Here is a 19,455-nt window from a genome sequence, read left to right on the forward strand (position 1 = left end):
TCTCTGTAAAGTTTAATCTGGGGACAACTGACGTTCCTTTTTTTAGCAGTCTTTCAATTCGTGAACACAGAATGTCTCTCCCTGTTTAGGTCTTAAAGATTTTCAGCAGTGTCTTGCAGTGTTGGTTTCTTTCTTTCTTACCTCTGTGGCATTTTTTCCTGCCACTGGCTGGGACTTGTAGTACGTAATGTTGAGTTGGAGTGTTGAGAGTAGGCATCTTTGCATTGTTCCTGATCTCAGAAATTATTTAGTCTTTCACCACTGAGTATAATGTAGGTATTTCTGTATATGCCCTTTTCGGGTTGAGAACGTTTCCTTCTGCCCCTAGTTTTCTGAGAATTTTTATATTATGAGTAGAAGTTGGATTTCATCAGGTGCTTTTACTGTACCACTTGAGAGGATCGTGTGTTGTTTCTTCTTTAGGCTGTTAAACTGAAGGAATTGTGAAAGGGCTGGGGAGAGAGAGAATGCAGAAGAGAAAAAGGAGAATGGAAGATTTTCCCCCATGTGCTCTGAGCATCCTAAGAGCCCTTTCCTGAGCCAGGCTTCCTTCTCCTGGAGCCCTCAGTCCATGCTGATGTCTGCTCCTAGATACCAGGGTGCATTGAGTCCATTTGGGAGGATCACAGAGGGGAAACAGTGGTGAATTCACTGCTGGTTGGTGGTAGTTTCCCTTCTTCCCCAGACCCTCTAGCTGCTACCCTTCAGAGCTTCTAAATGGCTGCTGCATTTCTTTTGTCCTTGTCTGATGGCCACATCAGTGGGGGAGACCTGGGGTGGGCTGTGCTTGCTTCCTCTCACCTGTAGTTAACCGGGCTTTGCTTCCTTCTCCACAGTCTGTAGGCACATTAGTAGACTGACTTGCCAAAGTGTATAATCTGTACATTTGAAAAGTTAATGCGAATTTGAGGTTGCAAGATGAATTTAGGTATCGTAGTTCCTAAATAGTATTTTCTAAGGTAAGTGTAAGCAATATTCACTGTTAGTGAGAAGTACATAAAACCAAAGTAGAAGAGTATTTTAAATTGATCTGTTTCTTCGGAATTGATCTCTGACTTATTTTATTGTCCTGTGTCTTGGGGCTGGGGTGGAGGTTTCTGCTGGAGGCCTGGGGGGTGGGGCATGAAGGGGTGGCGGAGAGGCATATCGGGGACTTAGAGGAGCTGTGAAAGTGTCAGGTTACTGAGAAAACTGTCCACACCATACAGAAGAAGAGAGGAAGAGTGGAGGGTGGAGGGTGGTGGGGCCGTGGTGTGAGACCTTTGGCTGAGAAGCAGAGCAGGAAAGCCTGAACCGCGCTGTGTAGGCTGCCAAATGCCAGGAAGAAAGAAGCTTCAAGGGCATGTAGTCACTGCAGGGAGGCGGGGTTGAGAACATGGATGGGAGCAGTGCCCTGGTTGTGTTGTATGAAGACCTTGGAGGGCTGTTACAACCAACCAGTAAGGAAATGGAGGAACGAGAAAAATAGGAATAATAATAGGATACTGTTACTTACAGTTTTTAACACTGTTTGATTTTCAATTTATAGGCCATGGGGCAGTGTTAATAACATCTTTATTACCCATGACGCTGCATATTGCAAACATGCGTTGAAGATTTTTTGCTCACCTGAATGACACCCCATTACCAGCGGTGTCTGCACACCGAGGTCTGGTTATTGATGAGCAGAGACTCTGGGGTGAGGCAGGAGAAATGTCCTGTTGGAGAGTTGTCCTTGGTTCTTAAACTCTAACGGAGTCTCCTTTGCTCCCCTGTTGCACGTGTTCCTTGTAGCCCACTCACTTCCAAAGCTAACTCTGAGGCAGCTAGCAGGTGGCGACAGTAAGGTATAATAGTAATCTTTAGGATGTCTTCCCTCAGACAGTAGACTTTTTTTTTTTTTCCTAATTAAAGAACTAAAAGATATCTTGCTGATTCCTTCATTCTTGCTGTTTTTTGGAAGAGAGGATATAATCTGTTTTCTGGCTACCCTATTCTCTGTTTGTCTTGAATTACTTTAACTTGCTTTTCTTTATTCCATAATACTGGTTTAGGGGCACCTAAGAAATACTGCACACGATGTTTATTTGAAATGAGGAATTGCTGCTTCTTAAACCTGCAATGTTTATGTATTTTTCCCTTTTCCCAGGATCAGAATTCAGGCCGTAAATGAAATCGGAGCTGGACCTTTTAGTCAGTTCATTAGAGCAAAAACTCGGCCATTACCCCCCTTGCCTCCAAGGCTCGAATGTGCTGCAGCAGGGCCCCAGAGCCTGAAGCTGAAATGGGGAGACAGTAACCCCAAGACACACGCAGCCGACGACCTGGTGTACACACTGCAGCTGGAGGACAGAAACAAGAGGTGAGATGGTGGGGGTGGGGCACGTGGGATGGTTCTGTGCCTTTGGCTTGAGGAACGAATCCTTGCTCGTTTGTCGGTCCTCCTGCTTGAAAGATTTCCTGTGTGTTGGGGTCCTACATTTTGTACCGTCCATCCTCCACTGAGAATTTTCTAAACTAACATTCTGAAGCCCCTGACTTGCGTGATAATCTATGCGTTTATTTTTTTCTTTCGTAAAGCCAGATAATGCAGAGAAATTATCTAAAAAGAAAACTGCCAAAGTCAAGTTCACGCTGTGTTAGAGTGTTCTATTAGTCACAAGCGCAAAGGGAAATAAGACTCAGGAAGAGATGTTAGCTTTTAAAATATTCAGTGACCATCGGGACAAATATGTTTACCAATCTGAAATAGCTGTGGTGATGTACAGATGGGGATCGTGCTCTGTAACTGTGGGCAGTGTAAGATGAAATTAACCAGAGCAAACAGGAGATTCTTCATAAGAATCTCATTGCACACCCAGGAAATACTCTTGGCCACAGAAATCAAACCCAGCCTTTCACGTTGTATTTGTTTAGCCTAATTTCATTTCCTTTGAAAATGCCTGATCAGAAGATGGGCCTCTGAACTGTATTTAGGAATAATTCAGATGCAGAGTAAAGGTAATGACGACAGAATGTTCTGTGACCGAAAGTCCAGATCAGAGAATCAGGTGAAGGAGGTGGGGAGGGGGGGGCATAAATCCAAGACACCCAGATGGACAGGTACGTGCTGCTACTTCCCCAAGGCATATCTGCTGAAACCATTTCTGTCCTTCCCACATTATGTGTCTCCTGCCCCTTTCCCGGGGAATGGTTAATTAGAACAGACACCCCTAGCCAGCCTTCATCCCCCACCCTGTACTCAACTACATTGATACGTTTCAGAGCAGTGGAGTCCTGCTGTGAGGAAGGCACTGTTTGAGGTGGACCTTCAGTGGAGACCAAGATCAAGGAAAAACAAGCCCCTGCCTCTAGCAGCATAGTATCTACCCCCACACGGTCTCAGAACATGAATGCCCTTGGAGAAAAGTGTTGTGGGAGGCTGGAGGAGGTAGAGAGCAACCAGAAACAGCTTTTTGAGACAGGTGGCATTTGAACTTAACTTTGAAGGACCTGTCGAGCCTAGTAATTTGACTAGAAAGGAACAAAAAGTGATTGTCCTATTGGAAACTCATCCTGGTATAGAAAGCATAGAGAAAATGAGGCTTCTTTTGGTAGGTTCATTGGAGATTAAAGGCATGCTCACTCATAGACAAGACCATTCGTCTTACTAGGCTTTGTACCTTTGGATGCACTTTCATGGGTTCATAATCTTAATGGCAGGGAACAGGATTATGGAAGAACAAGAATTATGGACAAACAGAAATCCTGATAACTATTTATGAACAAACAGAAATCCTGATAACTATTTAAAGCTAGCAGTTGGGGAAATTTGCAAATGAGCCTTTGTTTTTTGCCCTGGGCTTTTGGCTTCCTTTGGTGGTTGAGAGAGTCTTTGTTAGAGAATATCTTATAGTCATGTCCTCCTTTAGAAAAAGTGAAGTCCAAAAACATTGACACTGGTAGCAGAGTTGGGATCAGAGCGGGAGCTGCCTAACTCTTCGTGCAGTTGCCTCTACTGTTAGGTCCAGGAATGTGGGCCGAGCGGGGGCTCTGCACCAAACCAGTTGTCTGCATCCTACTGTAGGGGGCCCCCTCGTATGGAGAACTCTACGGATGCCCGTGAATGCTGATCTGGATGAGTGTGCTGTCACCATACATTTTAAATGTGCTGGACAGAAGGGAGTGCAGAGCCTAGCAGTCAGTTCATGCTATTAAAAGGGTGGGGTGGAGGCCCAAAGATGGCACCGTTAATCAAATAAATGACTTGCCTAAATTTAAATGGCAATTTAAGAAAACTTACCATTAGGGACAGTATTTTTCTTAATTTTATCATCTGGAGTCCAAATGTATCTTTTTAAAATTAGATTTGTCAATGCTCTCAAAGTTATTAAAGGGATGGGAGTATAGACCATAATAAATTCTCGTTCTATTTGGGGAATAATTTTCCTATGATTTAATAGGATGAAACTTGGCCTAATTTGAGTTTGAAGATGACCTTCCTTAGTGTCTAGAGGAACTTTTGTATCAATTGGCCCCTTAAATCCAAGCCTGTATTTAACTTTGGATCTTGATGCATGAGAATTAGGGGGAGATAATCTGAGTTGGATACATTATAATTCTTGTGATTAGTATAGTTTTTGCCCATTCCGGTCTCCTTGAGGTTCTTTGAGACTTGGATGTGGCTTGTCCAAATGAAAGTAAGCATCTTCATTCAAGGAGTGGATTTTTCCTTGAACTCATTGCCACAGTGATCTCCAGTCGTGACTTTTGGGAAAGGTACGCATATTCCCTAGTGTATACATTGATTGCATTAACCACTAATAAGTTCTTATTATGTATGTGGCAAAAATACTGTATGTCCTACTTGTAGCCACGGTGAGAACCAGAGGTAGATAAATTGTGGTTTTGGTGGATTTTGTCACCAGGTGCTGTGGGTATTCAAAGGGAGAGCCAGCAATGTGTGAGTTGCCCGGCTGTCCTAGTCAGCTATGAAGATAATGTTAGTCCTAAAACATTTTACAGCGGAAGCACAAAGAAAATTAGTAACTCCATTCTCGGTAATTTTTAAAATTAAAGAGTTGTCTTGATTTGGCTGCTCAGATATCAGCCTACCCTAGACTACACTAGAACATGAACTCTGGGTCCCTTTTCACCTTTTTCACCTGAAAGCACTGAATCTTCTAGATTAGTTGTGAACTATATCCTTCACAGAAGGGCGGCTCTTGCAAATGATTAGGGCACGCTCTCTTTTTTCTTCGTATTTTTGTTTCTGCTTTTTTTTTTTTTTTAAAGATTTTTTTTATTTATTTATTATTTGACAGAGAGAGATTACAAGTAGGCAGAGAGTCAGGCAGAGAGAGAGAAGGAAGCAGGCTCCCTGCTGAGCAGAGAGCCCGATGCGGGACTCGATCCCAGGACCCTGAGATCATAACCTGAGCCGAAGGCAGCGGCTTAACCCGCTGAGCCACCCAGGCGCCCCTGTTTCTGCTTTTGACAACTAAGAAAGATACCAACTTTTTAAAAAAGATTTTATTTATTTATCTGAAGTAAAGAGAGAACTCTCTCTCTCTGTAGGTTTGAGGGGCAGAGGGAGAGAAAGAGGGAGAAGCAGGTTACCCACTGGGCAGGGAGGCCAACACAGGGCTTGATCCCACAATCCAGGATCATGACCTGAGCTAAAGGCAGACGCTTAACTGACTGAGCCACCCAGGTGCCCCAGATACTGTTTCTTAAAGAGTGACCACTTAAGATCTCAAAAGCCCCTAAGGTTTTACATCTACACTTTGCTGGTTTGTTATATTTATTTATATACCTCTCAGTCAAAAAATATAAAATGAACTAGAGATTTCTAAGTATAATCTTGAGCCAAAAATACATTTCTAAAACTTCCTAAATGATACTTCTATTTATTGAGCACCTGCAAAGTGCCGGACATTGAGAGCTTTTATCTACATTATTTAGTTTTTGAATAAAAAGTGAAATATTTTCCATGTTGATAGGATTTTTACCAAAGCCTTCCCTGGCTAGATGAAAAATGGGTTGTTTTTGATAAGTTGACTTGAATTTAATTTTAATGATTATTACGATTTCAATGTATGATTATAGGCTTAAAATTAAATGAGCAGAGAAGGCTTCTTACAGAAAATCATAGGGTAAGTGAGTCTTAAAAGGGTCCCAATTTTATAACCTCACGCAAAAGAGCCTTAGGTTGGAGGCAAGTGATAAAGACTCAGAATTGGGTGGAAACCAAGGATACAATCTCCAAAGCACAGAAATGTGCCCTAGATTTTTCTCCACCTGAATGCCTCTTCCTATTTTCATTCTTTTACATGTGGCTCTTTTTCAGTTTGGGACTATTTCATGTAAACAGAAGGGATCCCAAAAGAGCATCTTGCCCAAATCCTTGCCTCCCAGGTAAATCAACCTAGAATTCATCTGGGTCACCTGGGCTTGCTGTGTTGAAAATTTTGTGCCCCATGAACAGGACATTTGTTTTCCATGTAGTTAAGCTTTTGACTCACAAGGCTCCCAGTCCAAGGTCACTGACCACCTCTTGATGTAGCAGCTTCAAAGCAGTGCCTTATATTTATAGGGCCATTTATTCCTTGCAGTTAGATTATAGTGACCCAGTCATCATTTTTTTCCTGAATTACTATAATGTGCTAAGTCTTTTGAGGTATGTGGCTACCTATAAGGAACTTATCTTACTGAGAAAATAGTTAACGGGAAACAATGAGCAGACGGCACAAGAGATTTTATTTAATTTCAGCAGAAAAACAAAAATTATCTGGCATGACCTAGAGTGATTAAGTCTATTATTCTTAGCAAATCGGGCACAGAAGCTCTGAATGTCTTTGGTTCCTGTGTATGCAAGAAGAATCTACACCCAGAGTAAACATTTTCATAATGCTGCATTAACCTAATACAGGGATTAGAATAACAAGATCAACTCGTGCATTTTAAGATCATAACGCCATACTGAGGATTTTGAACGTGCATTTGTCTGTGTTACTGATATGAAACATTAGGCTGCCCTCACAGAATTTGAGTTGATGCTGATTCTCATCCTGACCCTCCTGGGTCTATGTTCCTGATAATTGTACGCAGCACCGAGATGAGAGGAACTTAAGTTCCAGGAATGCATTTATGGCTGATCTGTTGTTCAGGTTTAGTCAGATCACCAGTGTATTTTAAAGCCAATATATTCCCAGCAAAAGGGGGATGGGGCAGAGGGCTCTGATAGAGTGGCTAATTACCAGTTGCTCTCCATTTAACTCAGCCCTTAAGGCCAGTGACACTTTTCCCTTCATCAGGCAAAATTGGAGGGCTTTGTTAATGTGTACAATATGACTGACTGCTGACTGTTAGAGAGGGACAGAAAATAATCTCTACAAAGAAACCCTGAAAAAATACACACTAGGCAGCTAATAAAAGTCGCCGGAGTGTATGAGCCCTATGGGAGAAGTGAACTTTCCTAATGTATGCTTATATGGAACAAACCCCTGCTTTCCATTTCTCAGAGCATATTGTTGAATTAAATAGATGTAAGGCAACTAGCTCAGGGCCTACAGAGACCGTCGATAGTAGTTTCCTTTGTTTCTTTGGAATAGTCCTGGTAACACGCATGATCACCCTTGTTGGATAAATGACACTTTTTTTTTTTTTTTAAGATTTTTTCTTTATTTCTCTGACAGAGATCACAAGTAGGCAGAGAGGCAGGCAGAGAGAGAGGAGGAAGCAGGCTCCCTGCAAAGCAGAGAGCCCGATGTGGGGTTCGATCTCAGGACCCTGGGATCACGACCCGAGCCGAAGGCAGAGGCTTAACCCACTGAGCCACCCAGGCGCCCCGATAAATGACACTTTGATATTACCTTCCCTCAGTGGAAGGCGATGTGGTTCTCCACAGGAGTGTCAGATCTCTGCTCTAATCCCAGATCTGTTACTGAGTTTCAGAGATGGCTAGAGGCATGTCCCTTCACTTCTTTTTGCCTTAGTTTCTCTCTCTACAGAATGGAACTAATAATGCCTGTCTCCAGTCCCTGATTGATGGAGGAAAAGCATTGATATGTCTTAGAAAAGCAAAAAAATTAAGTCTACAAAATAGAGTACTATGGGCTTAGTCTGACTAGGTTTGCAGCCTGAAATGTCAGGTACAAGCAGAGGTAAGTAATGATAGATGAACTGTTAGAGAACTTAATTGGACTGGAAGTAAAAAAAATTCAGGTTATAGGGTTTTTTTTTTTTTTTAATTTCAAAATGGAATTTTGATCTCTTTAAACATAAATAGAACATACAGCATTTGAGTGTTTTTTTCCCCTAAGTCATGTAAGATTGAGGCAAACCCATTAAAATAGAAGTAGACAAACTGAAATCTGCAGGACTCTGGGAAGAGTATCCTTGAAGAGAAGATTCCTGCATATGCTTGAAAAGAAAGGAGAATGGGAGGTTTCAAGATTCTTAGGTGGTCTTCACACTGAAATAAATCTCTCTCTCTCTCTTTTTTTTTTTTCCAAAATAAATCTCTTTTTTAATATATCAATAACGAGGTACAGTTTGAACAACAAAAATGAAAAAAGGAATTTTCTTTTATTCTCTGTAGAGTCTCATCAGCAGCTGAATTGACATTTTATTTCTTTGAAAAGGAGCCTGAAATGAAACCTAACCAAAAAGTATTAGAGTTGGATCCCTTAAGAGCCAGTAGGCATGTATGCAACTGAGAGCGTGGGGGTAGGAGAGGAACTCCTTTCGCACGGGTCTTTCAGAACTCCCTGGCGCCTGGGTGCTCGGTCTGCAAGTGGGGCCTCTCACCAACCTCACAGCAGTCTAGGAAACACCGCCCCTGCCTCAGGTGACCCACACGATGCCATCTGCTTCCAGCTGCTTCTGCATAGACATGACAGGACTCTGTGTTCTCGGTGGAGCGAGAACACATCCTCTCCATCCCTGTTTTGAACACCCTCCTCTCCCAAATATGGATGGCTTCAGTAATGGAGGAGAGTCTGTCTGTCTCTCTCACACACATAGCCCATGCGGCCCAGGGAGATTGAGAGAAAAGGAAGGCAGTGGCACATCATCGTTAATATAGCTGTGCTGATCTTACTAACAGCTGTTGATTTGTGATGCTGTAGAACAACTTTCAAAACATGCCATTTGCAGCCTGGAGTGGACTAGAGGCCATTTTAGGTCAGCAGGGTAGATCCTGGTGAGGAGTTAATATTAACAAGCTACTGTTAGCCTGTAATGGGCCTAGGGATTATAAGGTAGGAACAAGGTAGTAAACACAAGAACCTTCGTGTTATCTTATTTTCTACTGTGAATTTGTTACGAGCCATCCAGGGCATTCTTGGATATTTTTTTTCTTTCTTTCTTTCTTTTTTTTTTTTTGAAACAAAACTTTTTTAAGGAAATAAGTTTTTAAAATTGAATTATTTACCTATCATCATTTTACTCTAAAATAATTTAAAATAAACATTCAAAGATGTAACATATTTGAATTTCTTCCTTCAGTTGCCTTTCACTGCAAAAAAAAAAAAAAATTCATCTTTCACTATGTGTTAAAACCTAGAATGCTGAGGTTAAAATAGAGCCTTCCCCTAGAACTTCGTGAAACTGTTAAGAATCTGTTGTTTTGCCTTCCTAATATGTATTTAATAAGAAATCGTAGAATTTACTTGGTCCTCTCACTTGGCTCTCATAAAAACTCCTGCCAGGTGAACAAAACAGTCATTATTATCCTGAGTGTCTGGAAACTCAGCCTGGAGACTTAACCAGCTTGTCCAAGTTCATAGTAACAGACTCTGCATCGTGCCCAAGGTTTTTGTCCATCTTTGTACCAACCAAGGAGACACTCTGACAGGCAAACAGAATAAGCAGAACCATTTTGTATTCACAGATCTGTAGAACATTTTCTTAAATCACTGTTAAATTGGCAACGTTAAACCCCGTGTGTGCTTGCTACCATAGAAGTGTTTAGTTTCAAGACATTATTACAGTCAATGCTGAAGCAAGTGGGAGGCAGAGCCATAAAGAATTCATTTAGACTGTAAACTTTCAGTGACCCACCCAACCTTCTGCCTTGTTTATGTTTCCACTTCCAAGTAAATATCTTTAGTGCAAGAGAACATTTCGGGCCATTTTTCCTTTCTCTCAGTAAAAATGCCCCGATTTCCACGAATGGGCAGCACTGGTCCTGGACCCACAGCTCCCATCTTCATCTGCCGTCCGCAGCCGTTCTTGGCCTGGGTTAACCGGGCCAGGGTGGGTGGTGCTCACGTGTACAGCTTTCTCTGTGGCTCAGGAAAGCCAAAGGGATGCCATTCTGGGGGCACCCTTCAGGCTTCTCCAACATGAACAACCAAGGTAAACCACTCATAACCCTTGGTGTTGTGTCCTTAATAACATGAGTGTTAGCATTCCCACAAGCACTAGGCATTCCGTACCGAGTTCTGCCAGCATGATCCCATTTGATACTCACAACAGCCTGTGAGGGGAGGCATTATTGTCACACCCATTTTTCACAGACAGAAATAGCTTCCGTGGCTCTAGAGCCCAGGAGCCCCAGGCTGTGAACCTAAATTCAAGCTCAGGTCTGTGAACTCGGGATTGTTTTCATACCCTTCCCCTCCTTAGCCAACGGTGCAACTCTGCGGGTGTTTCTATACCTGTTCTCTTGGTCTTTCAAGGGAAGGGTCATGGGGCTGAGGCCACCCAAGGTACACAGCCCTGGGCAGCAGGGGTAGAGAGAGAGTGGAAGACCCCCTCAGAGGCAGTGCCAGTGTGGGCCCGCGGCTCCAGGATGACCTTTAAGCAGCTGTGATTCCGCGGGGGTGCCTGTGGCTGCATTCGGGAACAGACACTGAAATCGCTCTGTGACTGCACTGAGCACGTGCTGTCAGTTATGCGTAGTTCATCGTGTTTCTTGGCTCCTGAGGCTCTCTCCCTCAGGAGCCAAGGGGCTGAGATCTTGGTGAGAGTTCCTTGACCATCCTCTGATGATGTCGGCACCCCAGCTGCTCCAGATCCTCCCGCTTCTCAGTTGACATCCACCCCCTTCCCCAGGCTTGGGACAGTGCACACTGAAATCAGAGCTTTCCGGGCCTTCGAGACTGTAGGACTCCTATTGTCCTCTGGCAGTGACTCCTGGCCCAGGCAGTGCATGAACACAGGTGAAATCCAAGCCATGACCCTGGATGGCCCAGATCATAGTGGGAGGGATCAGCAAAGCTGAGTGGCTCCTGTCCTCTCTTCATGGCACAGACATGCTCTAGGGGCTGGATCCTTGGCTGCATTTAGAATGTGTAGCCTTCAGTCACTGAGTCCGAAGACACACGGTGTATCTTTAATTCTATCACCAAAGGCCTCTGGCTGACTTATTAATGAATTTTAAAATGAAGATGGTTTAAAAAAAAAAATTTAGGAAAGAGAAAAAATTCGGTTGGTCTTTGTTAAAACACTCACTTCATGAATATTTGTAGCCTCTGCGTGGGTGGTTCTAGCCATGGGTTGCTCCCCTCGGAGCCTCCCTGAGAGGCCACCATGCAACTAGCTTTAATCACTGGCTCCAAAGAAAGAACGTTCTTTCTTCTCCTACCTCTTGGAGTGATGGAGAATAATAATAGCATTGTGGTCAAAGAGGGACCCTGTGCCTCTTATGCTGGCTTGTGAGCTTTTTATTTAGTTTGGGTTGGCCTTTGCTTAAGACAGACGTCACTGTCAGCACGCACAGAAAGAAACTGAGGATCCATGACACTTGCCTACGGCGAGCTCTGTGTAGGGCCTGTGGCATTTACATGAGCTCTCAAACCCCGTCCACCAGAGACCAGTGAGGGAGGCGTTCTCACCAGGAGTCCCAGCGCGGAGGCTGAGCGGACTTCCTGAGGGAGCCCGTGGCTGACACCTCCGGCCGGTGCACAACCTGGCTCACCGGACGGCCTCTCTCCCCACACCGCCAGCTCTCTACCCCGGAGAAAAGAAAGGAACCTCGGGATTAGCCAGTGGGGATGTAGATGGTCTCTCAGGAGGGAGAGTGGAGTTTGATAAAAACCCTAGCACTATAAAATAGTTGTGAGGGCACCTGTGGGAGTGGTGATTACAGGTCAGGACCGACCTAAACACTAATGTTATCCCAGTAAACCTGACCACGGTGCCGCGAGGGAGGTTGGGGCCTGAGGACCCTTATGGCACAGAGGGGAAGAATGAGGCACAGAGAGGCTAGATAAGTTGCTGGCGGCTCACAGTCTCGGTGCTTGTTCTGCTCATGGAACCCGCATGGACGAGGAGTGTGTTGGGGATGGTGGGAACTGGTGTTAGCCCTCAGAGTTTTCAAAATTAAGACTCTTGAAACCCCTAAAGTGAGACTAAAAGTGCCAAACTAGCCATTAACTTGGGAAGGTCATGTCTCCAGAAACCTAAAATCCGAGGTGAGATTTTATGAAAGATTTGAGGTTTTGATTAACAAGCTGACTTACATGGAGCTCTTAACTAGAATCCATTGACCTGTGCATTTAATACATTTCTTTGTTAAAAGTAAAGCAGCATGAAATTAGACATGAGTATGGTCAATGATTTCCGTATGAGAAGGTGAATACCCAGTCTTTCTCTTCTCTTACCCCACAATCTCACCCTTGTACTTCTCTTCTACTCCACCTCTTATGTTTCCTCAAGAAGAAGGAGGGTACAGGAAACCTATCAAGGGATAAACATAGGAACTTTTTTTTTTTTTAATAGATTTTGCTTGTTTGTCAGAGCACAAGCAGAGGGAGAAGCAGGTTCCCCACTGAGCGGGGAACCCACGCTGGGCTCCATCCCAGGGCTCCGGGATCATGACCTAAGCCACAGGCAGATGCTTCACTAACTGAACCATCAGGTGTCCCAAAAGAATGAACTTCTAAAACTCTTGGCAGGCCTCAGAAGTCCTCAGAAGGCAGGAGTGCGGCTGCCTTGCTTCATTGCTCAGCTCCTTCTGACCTTGGGTCTGTGTATCCACCCTAGGGGGTAGGTGCACGAGGACAGGACACCCCCTTTTCTCTAAGTAAGCCTTTGGGGTGGAGTTGGCCCTGCCAGCTATTTCAGAATGTTTCTCCCAAAGCTGCTAGGATTCCTGGTGTCTCCCCTAGCCGCTCCCATGCCCCTTTGACTCAGGAGAGAGCCTGTCACATGCCCGTCGTCCTCGCTGCACTGACTGAGGGCTCCGTACCTGGCTAATTACAAGACCCAGGAAGTAGCCCCATCTCGTTTGGCTACTTCCCCAGAATTCCTTCCATGGCCTTTCTGAGGGGAGGGAGGTCAGACAAAGCAGGGCAGCAAGCAAGTCATGACTTCTTATTGCCAAAGTAGACAGAGGGCTAAATTAAAGGACTGTTCAGATACATGCTTATTCTACAGAAGGCTGGAGGGAGAACGGATGACTGCTTTCTCTCCCCTTCTCTGTGCTCTTCTGCTGGGTGCGCCAGGCTGCCAGCCCCCAGCTTCCTCTCCAGGGGAAACGCCAGCTATAAGCTGGGCCTTCTGCACCTACATCCACCTTCACTGAATGCAAGGGGAGTAAACTGGAACCTGAAATCCACTTGGTAAATGTCTCCTTCAGAGTCATTCTAGCTTTTTTCTGAAAGCAGATGCAGCCCCGCCTTTTTTTTTTTTTTTTTAGTAACACTATCCCCAGACTTAAACAGATGCTCTAATGGCAAAAATCTTAGAGTCCTTCAGTGCTGGCACCTGTTTCTACAGTGCCTTCTGTAAATTGGGATGCGATTTTTAGGAACTGAAATCCAGCGGTGAAAGCCAAACAATCAATTAAAGGGGGGAAAATAAAAACAGTCCAGAAGCAGATTTTGATGTATTTGAAAATTGGTATGTATGCTATTTGCCTAATTTAGGATGATGCCATCATATCAGACTCCTAAACCTGCTTCAGTCCATTTCTCTGAGTGCTACTGTCCACGCAGATGTACTGACCTTATTGTCAGAAGGAAGCAGTCTCCTAAGAGCAGGGCATGTCAGGGAAGCGGTACTATTGCTAGTAACCCCTCTCCAGATTCTTTGAAAAACCAGGCTTTTTCTTGCAAGGATGTAACACATTTACTTCTTAAACCGTGACTTCCATTTTGTGGTACAACCAAAGGCCGTGACTCTGGTCAGAGATCCTGGCCCATGGGGAGGCTGAGTTAATGAATAGCTATTTGCCTCCAGCATTAGCAAGGGAGTCTTCATTAAGGTGGTAATGTGTCAGGGCACCAAATAGGTTGCCATGGTATTTGTGAGTTTCTGAGTGGACTCTGGCTTTCCCTGAAATGGAGCATGTTCAGCCCCCAGTAAAGGTGCTTCCTTGCGCAGCACAGCAGAGGGAACACGAAATAGTGAAATGACTAGGGCTCAGGAACTCAGTTTGGAAGGCTGATGAGTGCATGGGTGTTTTAAGTATTGACTTGGGGCGCCTGGGTGGCTCAGTGGGTTGGGCCTCTGCCTTTGGCTCAGGTCATGGTCTTGGGGTCCTGGGATGAGCCCCACATTGGGCCTTCTGCTCAGCAGGGAGCCTGCTTCCCTCTCTCTCTGCCTGCCTCTCTGCCTACTTGTAATCTCATTCTCTCTGTCAAATAAATAAATACAATCTTAAAAAAAAAAAAGTATTGACTCTCTGACAGGGTTTCTGAAAAAGTTGTTTAATCTCTAGACCTACCCACCCATGCATCTGTCTGTCCAGAGGGACGGTTCTCCGACCCAGGGAAAGGCTGCTGCTTTCAGAAAGCTCTGACTACACGTACAGGCCCAACCAGCCCACGGGGATTCAGTCTCACTCATTCATCTTTGAAGCTGCAGAGCCTGGCACACAGCAGATGCTCAAGAAATGTTTGCTAAATGAATTCATAAATCCTGCCTACCCCTTAGGCCACAGTGGCCTGAGAGTCTAGACATTTTAAAGCATTGTTCTGAAGACTGCGGTTTGTCCTCAGACACTGCGAGAGCTGATGAGCCTGTGTCGGACCAAGTCATGTTGTGGTTTTCCATACGTCCCTGGGCTGGTGGGATTCAAGTCCCAAATCTACAGAAATTCTGGATAATTTGGGGGCGGTTACTTCCAAAATTTTATATTTAACTGTAAAAAAACAAACAATGGTAGCATATACTAATCCAAGGTAATCCAGTTTTATTATAAAAATACAAATTTTTCAAGACCCTGGGGGAAAACACTTGAAAATGTAAGTCCTTTTTTTTTTTTTTTAAGATTTTATTTATTTATTTGACAGAGGGAGCACAAGCAGGGGGAGTTGGAGAGGGAGAAGCAGGCTTCCCTCCAAGCAGGGAGCCCGATGCAGGGCTCGATGCCAGGACCTTGGAATCATGACCTGAGCCGAAGGTAGACACTTAATGATTGAGCCACCCAGGCGCCCCAGCCTTATTTTCTATCTTCAGGCCTTGTACGCTTACACCTCTTGGAGATAATAATTAGCAGAGTACAGAATAGTCCTGCCTCAGATTGGAGAAGGATCCAGAAGCTGCCAGTTTAAGCTGTCCAGTTTACCTGTGCCACATTTCCATTATTTTGATTAACCTGATGAAGGATTCTAAGTATTTTTTTCTTATTTTAAAATCTTTTCTCAAGGATCTGTAATCTTCAGTGTGTTCTCACTAGTTTGGCAAAGGGGCTTTGAAAGCTCTTGTGAAGGCAAAGGTTAAAATTGAAGGAATTTTCAAGCTAAACCTTAGTTCTTTGGAAAATCCAGGTAAAGAGGACATTGTATTTCTCAGGTGCCTAGTTAACATGAACTTCATTGCCTCGTATGTAGTAGAAGGTAAGTTAACAGTGATAATTTCTTGTCACTAATGAAAGTTGAGGTGGCTAATGGATTCTGTTTCTTCCTCTAGGTTTATTTCCATCTACAGAGGACCCAGCCACACGTACAAAGTCCAGAGACTGACGGAATTCACATGCTACTCCTTCAGAATCCAGGCAGCAAGCGAGGCTGGGGAAGGGCCCTTTTCAGAAACCTATACCTTCAGCACAACCAAATGCGTCCCCCCCACCATCAAAGGTTTGTAGGCAGTGAATTCTAGCACATTCTTCTGTGAGAGTGAGGAAGTGCTGCAACTTGGAGTCGGAGGCTCAGTTCTGACCTGACGTATACTCTTCTAATATTTCTAACATCTGCAACATAGAATCCTAACAACGGTCTCAAAGAGAAGGTTGGGGTACGGGTTCCTTGCAAAAGGGCCTTTCCTCGGGTCTTTATAAATAATTACTGCAAATGTAGCCTCGTCCCCACAGGAGGTGGACAAAGAAAAGGACCACACTGAGTGACACACACGGGGTTAGAAATAACGGTGAATTCCTGGTGTTGATACACTTACAACAGTTCACCATGGAGGGCCTGAGGCTCTCCCTGTCCAGAGATCATCACAAAGAGCCGAGGTTGGTGTCTGCCTTCTGGTGACTCTCATGCCCAGTGCCTAGCCCAGGCAACTTCATCGGCCTGTCCCCCAGCTGCACTCTTACTGTGCAGAGGTGTCTTTGAGAAAAGAGCCGCAGTGGCCTGTGCTCATCTCCTTGAGCACAGTTGTCTTGACTAGTGACTAGTTGCCAGTGACTAGTTGACTCCGTCCCTTTGTGGGGACATGGAGTGAGCAAAAGCCGCTCTTCATGGACTCTCCCTCCACCGGGTCTGGTGAGCCCTTGTCTCCCTGGTGCACAGGTGACTTGCGGAATGGACAGGCAGCAATAAGGTAGGGCTGGCTCGGCCGTCCCAGCCACCCCACCCCCCCCCGCCATGGCCTCCTGAGCCTGTACGCTCTTACCCCAAAAGGATGATTCCGATGAAGGTCCCTGTGGCCACTGCAGGGATGGGCAACGCTGGTGGCTCTTTCCAGCCACTGCCCAAAATAACCCGAGGCTGACGGACACACAGGCAGCTTACCTGAACTAGGTTTTATCTGGGTAAAAGTGGGGGTTTGCTATGTAATTACTGGATGGCCAGGGGGATGAGCGCAACCTTGAAAAAAGGTCCTGTGTATGTGTGGCCCCAGGAGCAAGGCCATTTGACTCGGTTCTTCCATATCGGGTGGGGGAAAGGGGCCTGTTTCTGCTTCGGCCAGGGTAGAGTCCACCACAGAGGGAGAGATAACTCAGGACCTGGGTCAGGGTCTGGTTTGGAGTCTGTGAAGGTTTCCTCTAGCTCCTTCCAGGGTGCTTGATGGTAGCTCCCTCCCCTCCGCAGTCCAGAAGTTCTTTGGCAATCACTTCTCTATGTGAGTGCCAAACTAGGACAAATGGATGTACCCATGCAAGGGCTCATGTGTCACTTGGGTACTAAGTGGCCCAGCCCTTTGGTACAGCTTCGCCTGGTGGCCGTAATGGAAGAGATTCCCGAACCCACCCGGGCAGATAGGTTTGCTGTGACGAGAAGGGCTGGCCACAATTTACCAGCTGGCAGACGTCAGGGGTCTTTGTGACACTCCCTTTGTCTGGGGGATTGTTGGTAGAGATTCTACTCCTGGACAGTGGAACACTGAGTAGAAAGCACTTGACCTTCATGTACATTTTCTTCAGAAGGGCAGTTTCCTGCCACTGCCACATTGATCAGATCCTCTTCCTCTTTGGGTCAGGAAGTTGTCTTAACTGGAGGGTTGTTTGGTCTCCTAGGGTCCCTCATTTTTTCCAAAAATTGCATGGAGTTTTGGGCAACTAATTGCAACTTATTTTTAAGAAAACCTGTATTTTTCTGAAGCAGTATTGTACAGAATCCCAAGTAGAAAGCGCTGCTTCTAAAGAATTTTAAGAGGAAGAGGGTTCAGAGAGGAGTAATGTGTTCTAGTTACAAAGTAGGAAAATCTCAGGTATTGAATTAAACTGTAGAGATATAGCATAAGCTGTGAGAAAAAAATTTTTAATTCTATAACATTTCACATGCTTTACTATAAACTAATACAGTTTTCCCTTAAACCAGAATTATGAGGGCGCTTGGGCGGCTCAGTTGGTTTGGCGTCTGCCTTTGGCTCAGGCTGTGATCCCGGGGTCCTGGGAACAAGTCCTGTGTTGGGCTCCCTGCTCAGCAGAGAGCCTGCTTCTCCCTCTCCCTCTGCTGCTCCCCCCCCCCCACACTGCTTGTGTTCTCTCTCTCTCAAATGAATAGACTCTTTAAAAAAAAAGAATTTTTTTAAAGAAAAAAAAAACAGAATTAATGAGTCTAGTAGGTGAAAAATGAACTAAAAAAAATACAAATAGATAACTTGATTTTTAAAGGGTTTCTGTCAATGCTGGCCATTCTCTGGGACTTAATCTCACATGTCACCTGCTTCTCAGACCTTCCTCAGACTCACACAGATCAGACTCTCCCTCCTCTTTTGTTCGTACACCCCCGTTTAATCACCTTCACATTTTGTTTCTTTTTTTTTTTTTAAAGATTTTATTTATTTATTTGACAAAGAGAAATCACAAGTAGATGGAGAGGCAGGTAGAGAGAGAGAGGGAAGCAGGCCCCCTGCTGAGCAGAGAGCCGGATGCGGGACTCGATCCCAGGACCCTGAGATCACGACCTGAGCCGAAGGCAGCGGCCTAACCCACTGAGCCACCCAGGCGCCCCCACATTTTGTTTCTATTTGTATTTGTCTCCTGCCTTGCTCGCCTCTTCCCTCAACTTGATCTTAATTCCCTTGAAAGTAGGGTTTACAGCCCATTTGCATTTTCTAAAGTCTCCAGCTCAGGGCCTCATCACAGAACATGCTCAGTAGTATTGAAAACATAATAAAAGTACATGGGGCGCCTGGGTGGCTCAGTCAGTTAAGCTGCTGCCTTTGGCTCAGGTCATCCCAGGGATCCTGGGATTGAGCCCCAGGGCCGGCTCCCTGCTCAGTTGGAAGTCTGCTTCTCCCTCTCCCTCTGCCTTTCCACTGCCTTATGTGTGCACTCTTTCTCTCTCTGTCTGAAATAAGTGAAAATCCTTTTTTTTTTAATTCTTTTAATTAAAAAATAAATGCAATCTAGGCCAAGCAGTTATTATTAATAGGATAATGAGCAAAGGAATTTTTTTCACCAGTCGCTTGCTAGTCACGGAGTAGCTTCTCTGTGTGAAGGGTGCCCTGCAGGTTCTCTAGGAGGCTGGGCAAATACAGTCCTCTCAGAGCAGACACAAGCACACTCCCACTCTAAATTACAAAATGTTGGCGGTTACTGTGATACCTTGAATTTTGAGTTTAAACATGTGGATTTGTATTTCAGCACCTCGAGTAACACAGTTGGAAGGAAATTCTTGTGAAATCTTCTGGGAGACGGTACCGCCAATGAAAGGGGACCCAGTCCACTACATCCTGCAGGTGTTGGTTGGAAGAGAATCTGAGTACAAACAGGTGAGAACTAGTGTGTATGGCATGTGTGTGGCTTGTCAGTCCAGCCTCTGCCTCTTGCCGTGAGCAACTCAGTGACTGGTGAGGGGCAGTTTTCTTCAGATCGGTCATAGGAACTACCTAACACCCACCCCTTTACATAAGCCCTAGTTTACATTTTGT

The 19,455-nt window shown here is 44.9% G+C and overlaps 1 protein-coding gene across 3 annotated transcripts in view; it reads left to right on the forward strand.

Annotated features, from left to right (window-relative positions):
- The window catches only part of FNDC3B (fibronectin type III domain containing 3B), a 343,565-nt gene that overhangs the window by 311,718 nt on the left and 12,392 nt on the right, over positions 1-19,455 (forward strand). For all 3 annotated transcript variants that reach the window (XM_044251801.1, XM_044251802.1, XM_044251803.1), the window contains exons 23-25: positions 2,129-2,341; positions 15,823-15,989; positions 19,169-19,296. In XM_044251801.1, coding sequence (XP_044107736.1) covers positions 2,129-2,341; positions 15,823-15,989; positions 19,169-19,296 — 508 coding nt within the window. The remainder of the gene's footprint in view (positions 1-2,128; positions 2,342-15,822; positions 15,990-19,168; positions 19,297-19,455) is intronic.

Source organism: Neovison vison, chromosome 6 (genome assembly GCF_020171115.1).
Source record: "Neovison vison isolate M4711 chromosome 6, ASM_NN_V1, whole genome shotgun sequence".
In the NCBI taxonomy this organism is placed as follows: Eukaryota; Metazoa; Chordata; class Mammalia; order Carnivora; family Mustelidae; genus Neogale; species Neogale vison.